General features: G+C 41.8%; 1 protein-coding gene across 1 annotated transcript in view; it reads right to left on the reverse strand.

Moving 5' to 3' along the window:
* Nucleotides 1–14,513, reverse strand: part of ULK4 (unc-51 like kinase 4) — a 566,226-nt gene that overhangs the window by 326,891 nt on the left and 224,822 nt on the right. The window contains exon 26 of the mRNA XM_047099606.1: nt 10,473–10,565. Within this exon, the coding sequence (XP_046955562.1) occupies nt 10,473–10,565 (93 nt within the window). The remainder of the gene's footprint in view (nt 1–10,472; nt 10,566–14,513) is intronic.

The following is a 14,513-nucleotide window of genomic DNA, read 5'->3' on the forward strand; positions in this document are numbered from 1 at the left end:
CAGCAAACAAGAGAGCTTGCCTTTCCGCTGTCTTTGAACTTGCCCTTCCTATGCAAACCAGCCAATCCAGAGCCAAACAGCACTAACCACCTCCTTTAAGGCTCTCTTCCACTCCGGGCCTATACTCCCAGGTACTGGACCAGAGCTGGGCTCCATTCACTCCAGGGCCAGGTACCTGACGACAAGAGGTAGCCCCTACACCCCTAAGGCCTGGTGAAATTATTCAAACTAGTCAATCCTAAACCTGCTCAGCCCTTCCTTCATTTGTAAACTATAAGAAGGGCTCTTTGTCCCCATTTTCTTCTAACTTCCTCTGCCCCTTGACTGACCCTGTTGCATCCAAAGGTGACCACCCTCAGCGTGGCGTGCCCCCACCTTTGGATCTATGACGATAACAAGCTATCTTTTCAAGGGCAGTTTTCTCCTAATCTGTGGACCTCACCACACCTGAATAAGAAAAATACACATATACATTTTAAGACACCCAGATCATCTCCAAATTCCCATAACATCCCTGAAATTCTAGTATTTCTATATTCATTTGAATAAAGACCCTCCCCCCAAAAAAGCTTATTCCTTTAGATCAGGCGTCAGGAAATATTGTGTGAAAAGGGCTAGGAAGTTAAGTATCCAAGGCTTTGCCCGACACCAGGTCTCCGTCTCATACGCACCTGTGTTTGTATGTAAGTTTCACAAATCTTTACAAACATCAACACCACTCTCACCTCACAGGCCGCGCAAAAACAGGCTGCAAGCTGACCGGCGCTGTGGACCACACTTGGCCAATCTCTGCGTGAGGTGACAAGGGTAAGTCAACAGACCTAAGGACATCTTGTGAAACACAAAAGGCTGTATTGAAACCCCCTCAGATTGAACCCGGCTCTGCAATACACAACGGTGGGGGGGGGGAGGTCGCTATTTGCAAAAGTGTACAATAAACTCCAACTGGCTTCCTTCAATGTAAATGTCACACCAAAAAAGTAAACTGAAACCACCCACTTTCGATTGCAAGGTGCTATTCTACTATCAGTTTTCAAAGACCGTTAACAACCACTAGCAGGTGGAAGAAAAAGCACTTTCCTGGAAAATATAAAATGCCAAACTTTCTAAGCGCAAAACAAAATTTTATGCTTGCAACTGTTAAAAGGATAATCTCAGTGGAAGTACACAAAATACCCCATCAAAGTTGATCACTGGGACAAATTTAATTTCCGAATTCTTTTCAACTCATATTTAAGTACCAGTAACATGCACGCTGAACGAGTGTGCGACACAATAATCCCAAATCAAGGCAGAGAGAATGGAAAACAAAAAAATAAAGCTCTTGATTCAAGAAACCGATGAAAGGAGCAAACTCAAAGTCACTCGGTATTTTATTTTAAATCTTCTGCGCTTGCTTTAACCCCTGAAATGACTGTACTTTAGTAAGAAGTGTTGATATGTCCTCAAGTTGAACAAGTGGATGGGAACACTAGAACAGGGGCTATGTCCACAAAAGAGGCAAGGGACCATGAAAATGGACGCTCAAAGGCTCAGAGCCTGTTGGAGAAACCCCGGGTTTTATTCTGTGGGTGCTAATAAAGAATAAATGGGAAAGCCACAGAAGAGTGACCCTAGGATGGAAATGGGAGCCGCACAGACTCAGAGATTGACTTACTTCTCACGGTCAGGCTTTCTGACATCCATAGGCAACCCGAGAAGCAGGAAATTATTTCTGGGGAAATCAATTCATTCTAAGGTTAACAATAAAGTTTCACTGTATTACATCGTTATTTCACTTGCTGATATTTCATGAGAGAAAATATTTAGCTGTGTAAATTCAGCTATTTGGTGGGGCAACAAACACCCAACTGGCTTATTTTAACAACATGGAAACTTCTCAAACATCCCTGACACTTCTGATGATTCGGGCTTTCAGTTTTACCAGGCTATAAAATTTAAATGATGATGTATCAGAATATGGCAAAAACAAATGTCATTGAGAAGATAAATTAGGGGCTCCTGGGTGTCTCAGTCAGTAAAGTGTTCAACTCTAGAATTTGGTTCAGGTCATGATCTCACGGTTTGTGGGCTGGAGCCTCACATCAGCCTCTGTGCTGACAAGGAACCCACTTGGGATTCTCTCTCTCCCTCCCTCTCTGCTCCTCCTTTATATATATAATTTTTATATATATAAAATTTTTATATATATATAATTTTTATATATATAAAATTTTTATATATATATAATTTTTATATATATAAAAATTAAAAGGCAAATACATATGGATATGGAAGCCATCTAGTACCAGGGGACATCCTCTGTGGCTTTGACAGTTCTGTTATGCAATGTCAAACAAATAAGACTGCCCCAGTCAGTCTCTCTTACCAAAAAACTCTTTTTCTTCCTATTCTTTGTAGGGTGTTGGAGCTCTGGTTTCAATTGGTGTCACCAAACATTTCACTCTACTGTCAAAGGGGATTCTTTTCTTTAGGAGTACTTCCTTCGCTATACCCACCTCTAATCATATGAAAAGGAGGAGGAGTAAGGAGAAAGAGGGGGAGGGAGAAGAAAAGAGGCAACTCTTAACACAGCATTTTCTGTGGACCAGATGCTAATATTACCCCTATTTTCCAGATGAGGGAACTTAGGAACAAACAGGTTAAGAAATTTGGCCAAAATCATACAACTACTTGGGTTAAATTCCTTTTTTTGTTTTTAATGTTTATTTATTTTTGAGAAGAGAGAGACACAGCATGAGCAGGGGAGGAGAAGGAGACACAGAATCTGAAACAGGCTCCAGGCTCTGAGCTGTCAGCACAGAGCCCAGATGCAGGGCTTGAACTCACAGACCGTGAGCCAAAGTCGGATGCTTAACCGACTGAGCCACCCAGGCGCCCCAACTTGGGTTAAATTCTTTTAGAAGCTCCCATAACCTTCTAGACATGACCGTACCTTTGAAATCATTACACTGTTTTATAAAAGCCTACTGATAAATGGCTCCTCCACTAAATCCTTAGCACCTTGAAGGTGAGAACTTTACCTCTTATCTTTGCATCATTCAATAGTTGCCGATTCAATTTTTGATGAACGAACGAATGAACAAATGAACCAAAAACCAGTGAGGGAAGTCCCCTGAAGCTCAATGACTGTAAAGGCAGAAGTATTTTTCACTGAAGGCTATAATGTGGATTTACTGTGAATTTCATTTAAGAGATCACAAAATTTCCATTCTTCTAAAGGCATTTTTGTGAATCTTGCCATAAAAGAAACAGCTCTAACATTTTTTGAGCTAACTAAAATGACAGTTCTTAGATACAGAGCATAAACAACTTTTTGCAATTCAGGATAAGAGCTCAATATTGCTCCAAAAGAACTCAAGAAGTTAAAATTCAATTTGTTTGCTAAGGAAGATTTGCTGCAAGCTAATTAGCTCTTAATGGAAACAAGCTCCTGGGGTATAGCTCTCCCTGAGAGCAATGGTTTGGGGCAACCTACCATAACATTAAGGAGAGAGAAAAGGGCAGAGCTCAGGGGAGTTAACATATTCCTTCTGATAGCAAAATGGGACCAACATGGTAAACAATTTACCTTTCTCCTATAAACCCAGGAACAAACTAGATTTATAGGCCAGTGGTATTAAAAACAAAACAAAAAAAAAAAAGTCAGGGTCAGGTACAACGCAGCTTTGATTGTGCTCTTGTCCCTTATTTGAAGGAACAATAAATTCTCAATTGTACTCTGACTAAGCCTTTGAAGACCTCTTTATCCACTAAAAATCCTACAAAATAAGAATAAACACAATAAAAGAATGTTGCGCTTGACATAGGATGAGTTAATGTTCCAATAGTTATTATTTGGAACTCCCAACTCTTAATACAGTTGACCCTTCAACAATACGGGTTTGAACCGCATGGGTCTGCTTATATATATTCACACACACACACACACACACACACACACACACACAGTAGGGTACTATAATTGTAGTTTCTTTTTATGATTTTCTTAACATTTCCTTTTCTCTAGCTTACTTTTTGTGTGTATATAACACATGTAACATATAAAATATGTGTTCATCGACTATTTATGTTCTAAGGCCTCAGGTCAATACTAGGCTATGAGTACTTAAGTTTGGGGGGAGTCAAAGTTATACAAAGTTCTGACTGTGCCCCTAACCCCGGCATCATTCAAGGGTTGATTGTATATACAAGCTAAACTGACAATATTTCAAAGAACATGGTGTAGATGGATCCAATAAATAAGTTAAATTTACAATAAATGGCTTGTGTTTATTTTATATTACTAGAAATCTATCTGCACATAAAAATTAAGGCATTCTGGAGGCACCTGGGTGGCTCAGTCAATTAAGTGTCCAACTTCAGCTCAGGTCATGATCTCATGGTTTGTGAATTCGAGCCCAGTGTCAGGCTCTGTGCTGACAGCTCAGAGCCTGGAGCGGCTTCGGATTCTGTGTCTCCCTCTCTTTCTTCTCCTCCCTCCCTCACACTCTGTCTCTCTCTGTCTCTCAAAAATAAATACTAAAAAAAATTTTTTTTTTAATTAAGGCATTCTGGGGGCACCTGGGTGGCTCAGTCAGTTGAGTGTCTGACTTCAGCTCAGGTCATGATCTCATGGTTTGTGAGTTCAAGCCCGGCATTGGGCTCACTGCTGTCAGCTCAGAGCCCGCTTCGGATCCTCTGGCCCTCTCTTATTCTGCCCCACCCCTGCTTGCACTTTCTCTCAAAAAATGAATAAACAGCCATTAAAAAAATTAAGATATTCTACTCTTGATATGCAGTTATAATCAGCATTTTCCCTAAAAGTCGCTGCTAGCAAGTGACTGGGGACGATCTCCTAGATTAAAGAGCTACCATTTCTGACACTGGCCAAAGTTAAGGAAGGGTGACACTCTTTTCAAGGTTACGCCTAACTTTGTTTTACTCACAGTAAGCAACTAAACATAAAACATTCACAAAAAGAGCTTATACCACAAACAAAATCAAATAAAAATCAGCAACAAATATATGATCTGATCACAATGCAGTAAAACTAGAAATTAATAACAAAGAGGCGATATTCACCTACCACAATGGCAAAGGTCAAACACATATATACACTAACGTGGTAAAGGTCTGGCAAAAGTAGACATTCTCTTACGCTGCTGGTGGAGCGAAAACTGGCCAGCCCAGATTGGGGGCAATCTGGCACAACTTTTCAAACTACAAAGGCTTAGCCCAGTACTTCCCAAGCCTGTCTGCACATTCACTTGTGGAGAATCAACAGTTACTGATGTCTGCGACCAGCCCTACAGATTTTGATCCAGTTGCCCTGGGTATGGCCAGGCTTTAGATTTTTTTCAAAGATTCCCCAGATGACACGGATGCACAGACAAGTTTCGGCACTGCTGGCTGTGGACGCTTCCATGAAGTAATTCCACTCTTCGTGATTTATCCTACGTGTATGTATTCACACATGTGATGAACGGCCTATGTCATTAGTTGTAGCTTTGTTTTATAACACCAAAAGATTAAAAAAACATAAACGTCACCAAAAGGGAATTTGTAAATAAATATGGAGTATTCATAAAATGCAATACTTACGTATCTGCTAAAAACAAGTACAGACGGTATGTGACTTATATCCCAATAAAGCTGTTGTATTTATTTTCAAAAAGGAGTGCAGAATGGTGCATACAGCGTACAACCATCTATGTGAAAAACTACACACACACACACACTGAGAAGAGTGGCTTTCTCCTTGGGTGAAAATATGCTTTTTTCTGTATACTTTTTCAAATACTTAAATTTGCAGTGTGTTATGTATTAACTCTAAAAAATAAATTTTAAAAGTGAAAATGAAAATATGAAAGCAATCTGGTCATATCATTCTGCAAGCACACAGAATGTGTATACGGTAATATTCAAAGGGGCATGAGAGGGCATTTTGGAGCGATGGAAATACTCTATCTTGATGGAGGTGGTGACTGCACAATTTCACATGTTCCTCAAAATTCAGAAAAACTGTATACCTAAAATGAGTGAGATGTATCCCATGTAAATTGTCCCTCAGTAAACGTGTCTCAAAAAAGTTTTTCTCTTAAGCTTATATGGCAACCTGGGCGCCTGGGTGGCTCAGTCGATTAAGCGTCCCACTTCTGCTCAGGTCATGATCTCACGGTTCATGAGTTCGAGCCCGGCGTCGGACTCTGTGCTAACAGCTCAGAGCCTGGAACCTGCTTCCGATTCTGTGTCTCCCTCTCTCTCTCTCTGCCCCTCCCCTGCTTATATTCGGTCGGTCTCTCTCTCTCTTTCTCTCTCTCAAAAATAAATAAACATTTTAAAAAATTTAAAAAAAAAAGCTTATATGACAATCAAACCTCTAGAACAATGCCAGTAGCAATGCAAATCAATACAACAAACTGGGAAACTGCTCAGCAGTATCTACTCGACCTGGGCGAGCACAAGCTCTGTGAGTCAGTGTTTCCACTCCAGCACGGGGGCTCAGTGGAGACACGTGTATGGATTCACCAAGGAGCATGCGAAGGAAAACTCATTGGCCGCACTCTTCATGACAGCCAAAAAAAAAAAAAAAAAAAAAGGCAAGCTGTTCAAAGTCAAATGGATTAGCAGGCTCTGCTGTATCTGTGCAAATGGAAAGCCAGGCAGGAGGTGATTCGGTCTGAGGAGTGTCATTGCCAAGACCCAACTGATGGCAAACAGAATGAGCAAAAAACCCCACGAAAGCCCCTAACTATAATGAGAGATACCAACCTCACTCATGAGTAATGCAAACTAAAATCACACTGAAATAATCTATCTCATCAGGCCGGACCAATTCCAAAGCTTAGCAACAAATTCCGAGGCAAAGCTACAGGGAAACAGGCATCCTCAAACACGTCCCCAGGAGATGCAAAATGGGAAAATCCCCACGGAGGATAATGCGGCCGTGTTTTTAAAAAAAAGCTTTCAAATGGACTTATCCTTTGAAACCTAAATACCACTTCTAGGAATTTACCCCATAAGGTGTACAAGCATACGTACAAAATGATATATAGATTATTGTTTGCAGTATCGCAAGATTAGAACTCAAGTCCATCCATCAGACACTAATTAGATTTTATATCCATACAACGGAAGATTCTATAACTGTAAAACTTAACAGAGAAACTCTCTATATATTGCTATAGAAACAAATATTGGGGATATACTATTAGGTGAAAAAAAGAAGGGGCAGAAGACCATATATCATATGCTACTTGTGTGTAAAAGAGAGAAATGAGAAAATACCTATTCACATTAGCTTAAAATAAATAAAAGTAGTTACCCATCTGTGATAAAAGAGAGGTGAGGAAAAAGCAGAATGGACAGAGGAAGGAACACGACTTCTCAGTATCTATCTCTGGATATATATATATTTTTAAGTTTATTTATTTATTTTGAGAGAGAGAGAGAGAGAGAACACACGGGGGAGGGGCAGGTAGGTCAGAGAGAATCCCAAGCAGGCCCCCCACTGCCAGCACAGAACCTAATGTGCCACCCAGGCACCCCTACACTGTTTTAAAACTCCAGTTAGGGAAATAAAAACAAACTCTGAAGTCTAATTACATATTACTTTTCCTTTCCGATCCTTTCCGTCAAGATGTGTGAGTAGACTTTGCCAACTGCACACAGATCGTTAAAGTCTGTGGGCGTGGGGCCTCCCTTTAAAGGGGTGGGGTGGGGAGAGGGCAGGCGGATGGCAATAGGCCTTTAATGCTTTCTCTTGACCTCTGGAGCCTCAGCCAAAACAGCCTACCTCTTCAGAAGAAAGGCAAACACACAATAGTGAATCCGGAAAGAGACCTTACATAGAGCAAAAGCGGTATTTAAATGGGTGCTGGAGGGTCATAAGTGCTCTCAGTTAACAAAATTATTTGGATATCTTTGTATTCAAATTTATCTTGCCCATTCAAACTGTTACACTGTATATTTTATGGCTATATGAGAATTCAAAGATTATTTTTCTCATTTTTCTTAAAGTTTTTTTTTAACATTTATTTATTTTTGAGAGAGAGAGAGAGAGACAGAGCATGAGTGGGGGAGGAACAGAGAGAGAGGGAGACACAGAATCCAAAGCAGATTCCAGACTCTGAGCTGTAAGCACAGAGCCCAACATGGGGCTCGAACCCACGAACTGCGAGATCATGACCTGAGCCGAAGACGGATGCTTAACCGACTGAGCCACCCGGGCGCCCCTATTTGTCTCATTTTAAAAATTATTTGCCTAGGTGGAAATCTTTGCATATATAGGAGTTTTTCTCTACAAGAGATACTTTGAAGGAGAACTGAAGGTTATGTACCTGTTACAATTTAAGTAAATAAGTATTAAGATGTTCAATGTTATCATTACACAATGTAAAATAATATCCCATTCTTATCCATTAGTTTGGCAAAGATATCACCAAGAGTATAAATAAATACTAATGTAAAAAGTCTCCCAATAATTTTGATACGTAAAAAAGCAAATTTTAGAAAAATACATACACGGTGATACTATCTATGATTTTCTTTAAATCAACAACCCGAAAGCAAAGCCATTTATTTCAGTATATGACTGTTAGATCTAAATAGCCTGAAAAGATTCAGGACAGACATCACCAAAATAATACAAATTATTACCCCTGGCAGAGACCTGTGTATGGAAGTGTGGGAGGGAAATGAGGACGCCTAGGGACGTATTGATTTTACTGTTGGACTTTAATACACACACAATACACACAATATACACAGATCTTATTTGTGCAATGAAAGCAAAGAAAAACATTTATAAAAATTAATCCACTGAAATCTGCTTGTAAACTTCAAAAAAAAGAATAGAGTGTCTTCCAAACGTAGTCATTTTTAAAATAAAAAGATTGTATATGGGTCATCTACTGAACTAGGTTCTTCCTCTCAGTGTGAGGAAACTCAGATGAATTGAATAGAGAGTTGGCAAGAAGAGGAATTGTCTGGAAAGCATGCCACGTGAAAGAGTCAGCGTTAAAAAAGTAAATGCAATCTGCCCCAGCCAATCAAAACAGGGAATTAGGATACAGTATTAGCACCTGGTACCAAAGCTCCAGGGAAGAAATAACTGTCCGAAGTGTTATTTAACTTCTAGTACAGGTACACTCGTTACAATTAAATTTCTTCTGTAGGAAGAGAGAACAGTGCCTTTGAGTGATGAATGTGGAAGGCTCACTGGTCAGACTTTTAAAAGGCTGTAGAGACACAGGATTTACAATTGACAAGGATAAGTGCTCCCCAAATTTGTTTGCAACGTGGCACAGGGAGTACAGGGTGGCATTTATAGGTCACTCTCTGGAAATGAATGAGTTCGCTCACAGCAGAAGGAAGCGGGCCTGAAGTCTACACCAGCCTCAGCACCGCAAATGACCCAAAGACGCCTCGGCACCCCTGCGACTCCGTCACGGCATACCTCTGTGCCTTGGCTCGCATGCTAGAAACGTTTCCGTTCAGCCTCTCACTCTGAATGGATGGTCTACAGTCTTTCCTGTTCACTAGGAGCACTGCTGGTGGCTCGTCACTATTCACTACCTTCTGTGGTGGAACAAGAGACCAGATGAAATCCAGGTGGTTGGGGCTGTGTGACTCAGTTCCTTGTTAAAGACCAACCGGCGACTGTAGAAGTCAGTGCACCTGCAGACGGTGTCCAAACGCAAAGGTCCCCAGATGTCACCTAACAACCAAAACTAGCTTTCTTGACTGAAAGCAAGGAGGGCTTCCGCTTCACCCCTTGTATGTACCTGGGGGCTCTCCTGTGCAAGACTGAAAGCAGTTGCCACTATCCTAGCAACTAGTTTTGTAAAATTTGCACCACACGTAGTATCTTCAACAGAGGCACTATTAGGAAGTGCTTAAGAGGGGCGCCTGGGTGGCTCAGTCGGTTAAGCGTCCGACTTCAGGTCACGATCTCGTGGTCCGTGAGTTCGAGCCCCACATCGGGCTCTGGGCTGATGGCTCGGAGCCTGGAGCCTGCTTCCGATTCTGTGTCTCCCTCTCTCTCTGCCCCTCCCCCGTTCATGCTCTGTCTCTCTCTGTCTCAAAAATAAATAAACATTAAAAAAAAAATTTTTTTAAAAAGAAGTGCTTAAAAGAAGTATGCCAACTAAGCAAAATGGTAGAGTCCAAAACTACAGATTTAATAAACTGCTCAGTACAATAGGAGGCACCAATCGACATTTTTAAAAGTATATGTTAGTTTCTTTCTCGTTAAAGAATTTATCATTTTAAAGCACCATGAACTCCACAGTTGACTTTCCACAGAAAGTCCAATAAGGGGATAAAAATATGAGAACAGGACCCAAAACAGCATCAATGACAGACAGCACAAACCATCAAACGTGAGAAATGACCACTTTGGTTAACTCAAACGTTAGCCTTTCAGAATCTCATCATCTGTGACATTGTTAGAACACACAAAATCCATTTTAAATCTGGGGTTACAGTACCTGGTGAAGGTTGCGTTGTGTTCAGTCAGGGCCACGAGCAGTTTCAGAGCATAAGCTGGTACCGGGTCAGGCTCCGCGAGGATGTGCTCATACCTGAGATGATAAAGTGATGAAAAAAATACTCAGTGGTTTTCTTCACTTAACCTCCCCTCTGGACAACGGAAGCAATAAACCATAAGGTGCCAACATCTGGGGGAAAAAAGAAGCCAATGTGTGAGCTGAAGGACCGGCACAGGGCACTTAACTTCATGAACCTTCAAACAGCTTCACTTGCCAGTGGTGATGAGGGCACCCACCCGCCGCACAGAGGTCCGTTTTGGGGACGCTGCAATGAGACGACCCGTGTAAAAGGATCGGCGTGAGGCTACACACAGAGTAAGAGACTGATAAACATCAGGCACCTGTGGCAGGGACCCCAAGACCACCCTCAAGTGCAGAGATTTGCTCACGGTGGAGTCATGGTGGACATTCATTCAGTAGAGCTTTGTGGCCAGGGCACGCAGATGAGTCATCAGGGAGAAGGACGCAGGAGGAGCCAGGAGGATTCTGTGCACAGGCTTCCTTATGCTATCTCCTTCAGTAAGAGGTCAGAGACAGCACAGTCTTCCCTCCGGCAATAAAAACGTGGCACACGTGTGTGGTCTTTCTGCCCATCAGAGACTCAAGTGACCCAGGTTTTTACTGGGCGCTGGACGCTTACGCAACCTCTAACAAGTATCAAAATCCATCCCAGGAGGAAAGCAGGCGTTCGGCATAAAGCATGCTGGCTGCACAATGGCCTGGCCGCCCTGAACTCCCCCCATCAGTTAAACGGTGACTGGCAACACTCGGAGAGCCAAGTTCGAAGATGCCAGCCAGCCGAGGGCCGGCCTTTCTAAGGACAGCAGTCTCAGACCTGCCGTGTTAACTCGTTTCTGCACAGCACTTTTCTCATTACCACTTGAACATGTGAAATGTAAATGATTGCCAGAGAGAATAAAACTCAAAAGATAAATAAACAGAAGGCCTTTATTAAAAATTCCCACAACACAGCTCAGACTTTGCTCCCATGTTGTCAGGCACAGGCTGGTTAACATACTGTATCCTCCCCTTTTCAGGCTCAGCTATTTGGTATATGGCACCATGTAGGTGCTCCATAAATAAGTGGCAGGTAAAGGGATGGACAGTTGGATAAATGGATGGACACATGGACAGATGAACAAACCAACCAATCAACTTTATGAGCCAACTCTCTGGAACAACCAACAACTAAAAGGGAGTTAAAACACCTCCCCAAACCCAAAATGTATATTTAAAAGTCCATGACATGAAGCGGATGCTTTTCATCTAGAGAATAAGGCCCCAGGCTCTTATCAGAGCCTATTTACTCTCATTTTGGAAATCATTATATAACAAGCTTAATTATGCAGTCTCTAATCCCACAGCCATTAAAATAGGAGCCAAGTAAAGGGAGGAGAGGGACTATTACAGAAAGAACTGGGACTTGAAGGCATAGGAAACACACAAAAAAGCTAATCCAAGAACTCCAAACAGAGAGAAGTCTGGGGAGCATTTAACGTACAAGAAACAGCTGCTCGTACCTCGATGGGACCACAGGGCCCATTATACACCATCATGTTCAAAACAGGGGTAGTGAGTCAAGAAAATGTTAAATTGGGTAGAGTGCTCTGTTTAAGGAGACAGGAAGTATCACCTTTCAGAATTTTAGAAGTTTCTTATAAAATATTTTTAAATCCTAGTAATTAAAAGTTTTGCCCAGGTATGTCAAAGATAAAAATCTAAATATCAATCATTCATAAGAAAATCATAAATGTTAATAAATCAAAGAAAAGGGGCGCCTGGGTGGCTCAGTCGGTTAAGCATTCGACTTCGGCCCAGGTCATGATCTCACAGTTCGTGGGTTCAAACCCCATGTTGGGCTCTGTGCTGACAGCTCAGAGCTTGGAGCCTGCTTCGGATTCTGTGTCTCCCTCTCTCTCTGTCCCTCCCCCACTCATGCGCTCTCTCCATCTCTCAAAAATGAATAAATGTTTCAAAAATTATTTAATAAATCAAAGAAAACAACATGTCAAAAAAATACAACACAACCGAGCATAAGTACTTTTAGGATTGAAAATAATCAAATTTAGGAAAACGCTACATTTTATCATATGAATAAAACAAACATCGCAGAAACACCTTTAGAGGTGTTAAAAAAATGTATTCATAACATTTAACATGTATTCATAACATTTAACATCCAGTTTGAAAAAAAAAAAAGGAACAACTCCACATATTAGAGAGAAATCATTATTCCTTTCTTGTAAAATAAAAAGCTCTTACATCCTAAGTTGGGGGTACCCAAGACAACCTTCCAGTTTAATGATTTACTAGAAAGACTCACAGAAGAGCTGTTACACTACCGATCACAGTTTGTTACGGTGAAAACCAGCAAAGATGAGAGATGCACAGGGCAGAGTCCAGGAGGGACCGGTTATGAGCCTCCAGTTGCCCTTTCCCAGCGGAGGTGTGTGGGCAACAAGGATGAAAGACTAGCAGCCAGGGAAGCTCACTAGAGCACTGGTGTCCAGGGTTTCATCAGGCGTCAGTCGCACGGGCGTGGAGCGTCCGCGTGGCTAACCTTAGTGCTTAGGGCTCCAGCCCCTCCAGGGGTCAAGCTGATTTGGTATTGCCCAAGGCCCCCACCCAGATTCACAGCGTTAGCGTAAAGGGTCTGGCATGGCTCAAGGCTTCATGTGCACAGAGACTCTTCACCTGGCAGGATATTCTGAAGGCTCAGAAGTTATCTCCCAGCCCATCAAGGGCCAGTTTCTTTGTCATTAATGTGAAGGGCTTGAGCACCCCACACTTGCTAAGTTATTAGCTCTTTAGGGCACACGTCCTGAAGAGGGAAACTGAGGCTTTACTGAGTTTAAAGTGATGTATGCAAGTCAGATAAGAGGAGAATGCACTCTTCAGCCGCTTACCAGTATTTGGGAATTGTCAGCCAGAGAATTTCAAATGAAGGGGGGATGGGAGATTTCTGATGCGTCAGTCCAATTCTCACCCTGGACAACTGGCTCCCGTTGCCCTCATTCCCAGACTTAGCTGAATCACTGAGGAAAGGGCCATAAGCCTAGGAGTTTTAAAACGCTTCCCATGTGATCTTCTGTACTTTTCTTGTGGAAAACACAACGGAAGATATGGACAATTGGTTAGAAATGTAATAGACAATCTCAATAAGACTGAGAAAATATAAAAAAATTTTAAAATGGAGTTAACAAGAATATACAGAATCTACATTTATAAAGAACACACGGAGGAAGCTTGACTGTCTGAAATTCAAATGTCTTAGGTTGTTTGAGGTTATCTAACCTTGAAACAGGAGGGAAAGATGAAGCCTGTACTGGCCTGTGCGTGAGAGTTTTCCCAAAGAATATTATGTTTCTCTCCCCTTGGAAAAGAAGGGTAAGATTCATAATAGATATGTTTGGAATACAAATACCGAATATATTGAATATACTTCCATTTCATCAAAGATAGGTTTATAATGGTCAGCAAGAACTAGCCAAGAGAATGCTGTGATTTATTAAGCTTGTCTTCCTAACGGAGATAAAGCAGCTGAGCTGATAGTAATTGGATCTCACACTCCTCTGAATGTGACTTGGCAGGGGGGAAAAAACAGTGATAAGCCTAGACTTCTGAAAAGGCTTGGAAGGAGAGTGACCGGGGAAGAACTGGCCCATTCCAGTGGGCACAGGCTGGAGAGGAGCACTCTGAATGCACTGAGCCTGGCCACAGACTGAGATCACTAGCAACATAAGCCTCCACACTCTTTTACTTCTAGAATCCTCCCTTATAAATAAGGGCTCTTTTCCAGGTCCCCAACAGCTAGGACCCAAGCAAGAAAAGCCATTCATACTAAATCCACATCTATCCCAAAGAAGAGAAAACCACTAAAAATCACCTATTCAGGAATCCAAGGGGCGGTCTCTTCCCTATCTGGTCAAGTGCCTGGTGAAACTGATGCCCAATTAGGTAAGCTGGCAGGAAGTAGAAACA

Source organism: Lynx rufus, unplaced genomic scaffold (genome assembly GCF_022079265.1).
Source record: "Lynx rufus isolate CCGP_SWC_20201006 ecotype Redwood Valley unplaced genomic scaffold, mLynRuf1.p SCAF_5, whole genome shotgun sequence".
Classification (NCBI taxonomy): domain Eukaryota; kingdom Metazoa; phylum Chordata; class Mammalia; order Carnivora; family Felidae; genus Lynx; species Lynx rufus.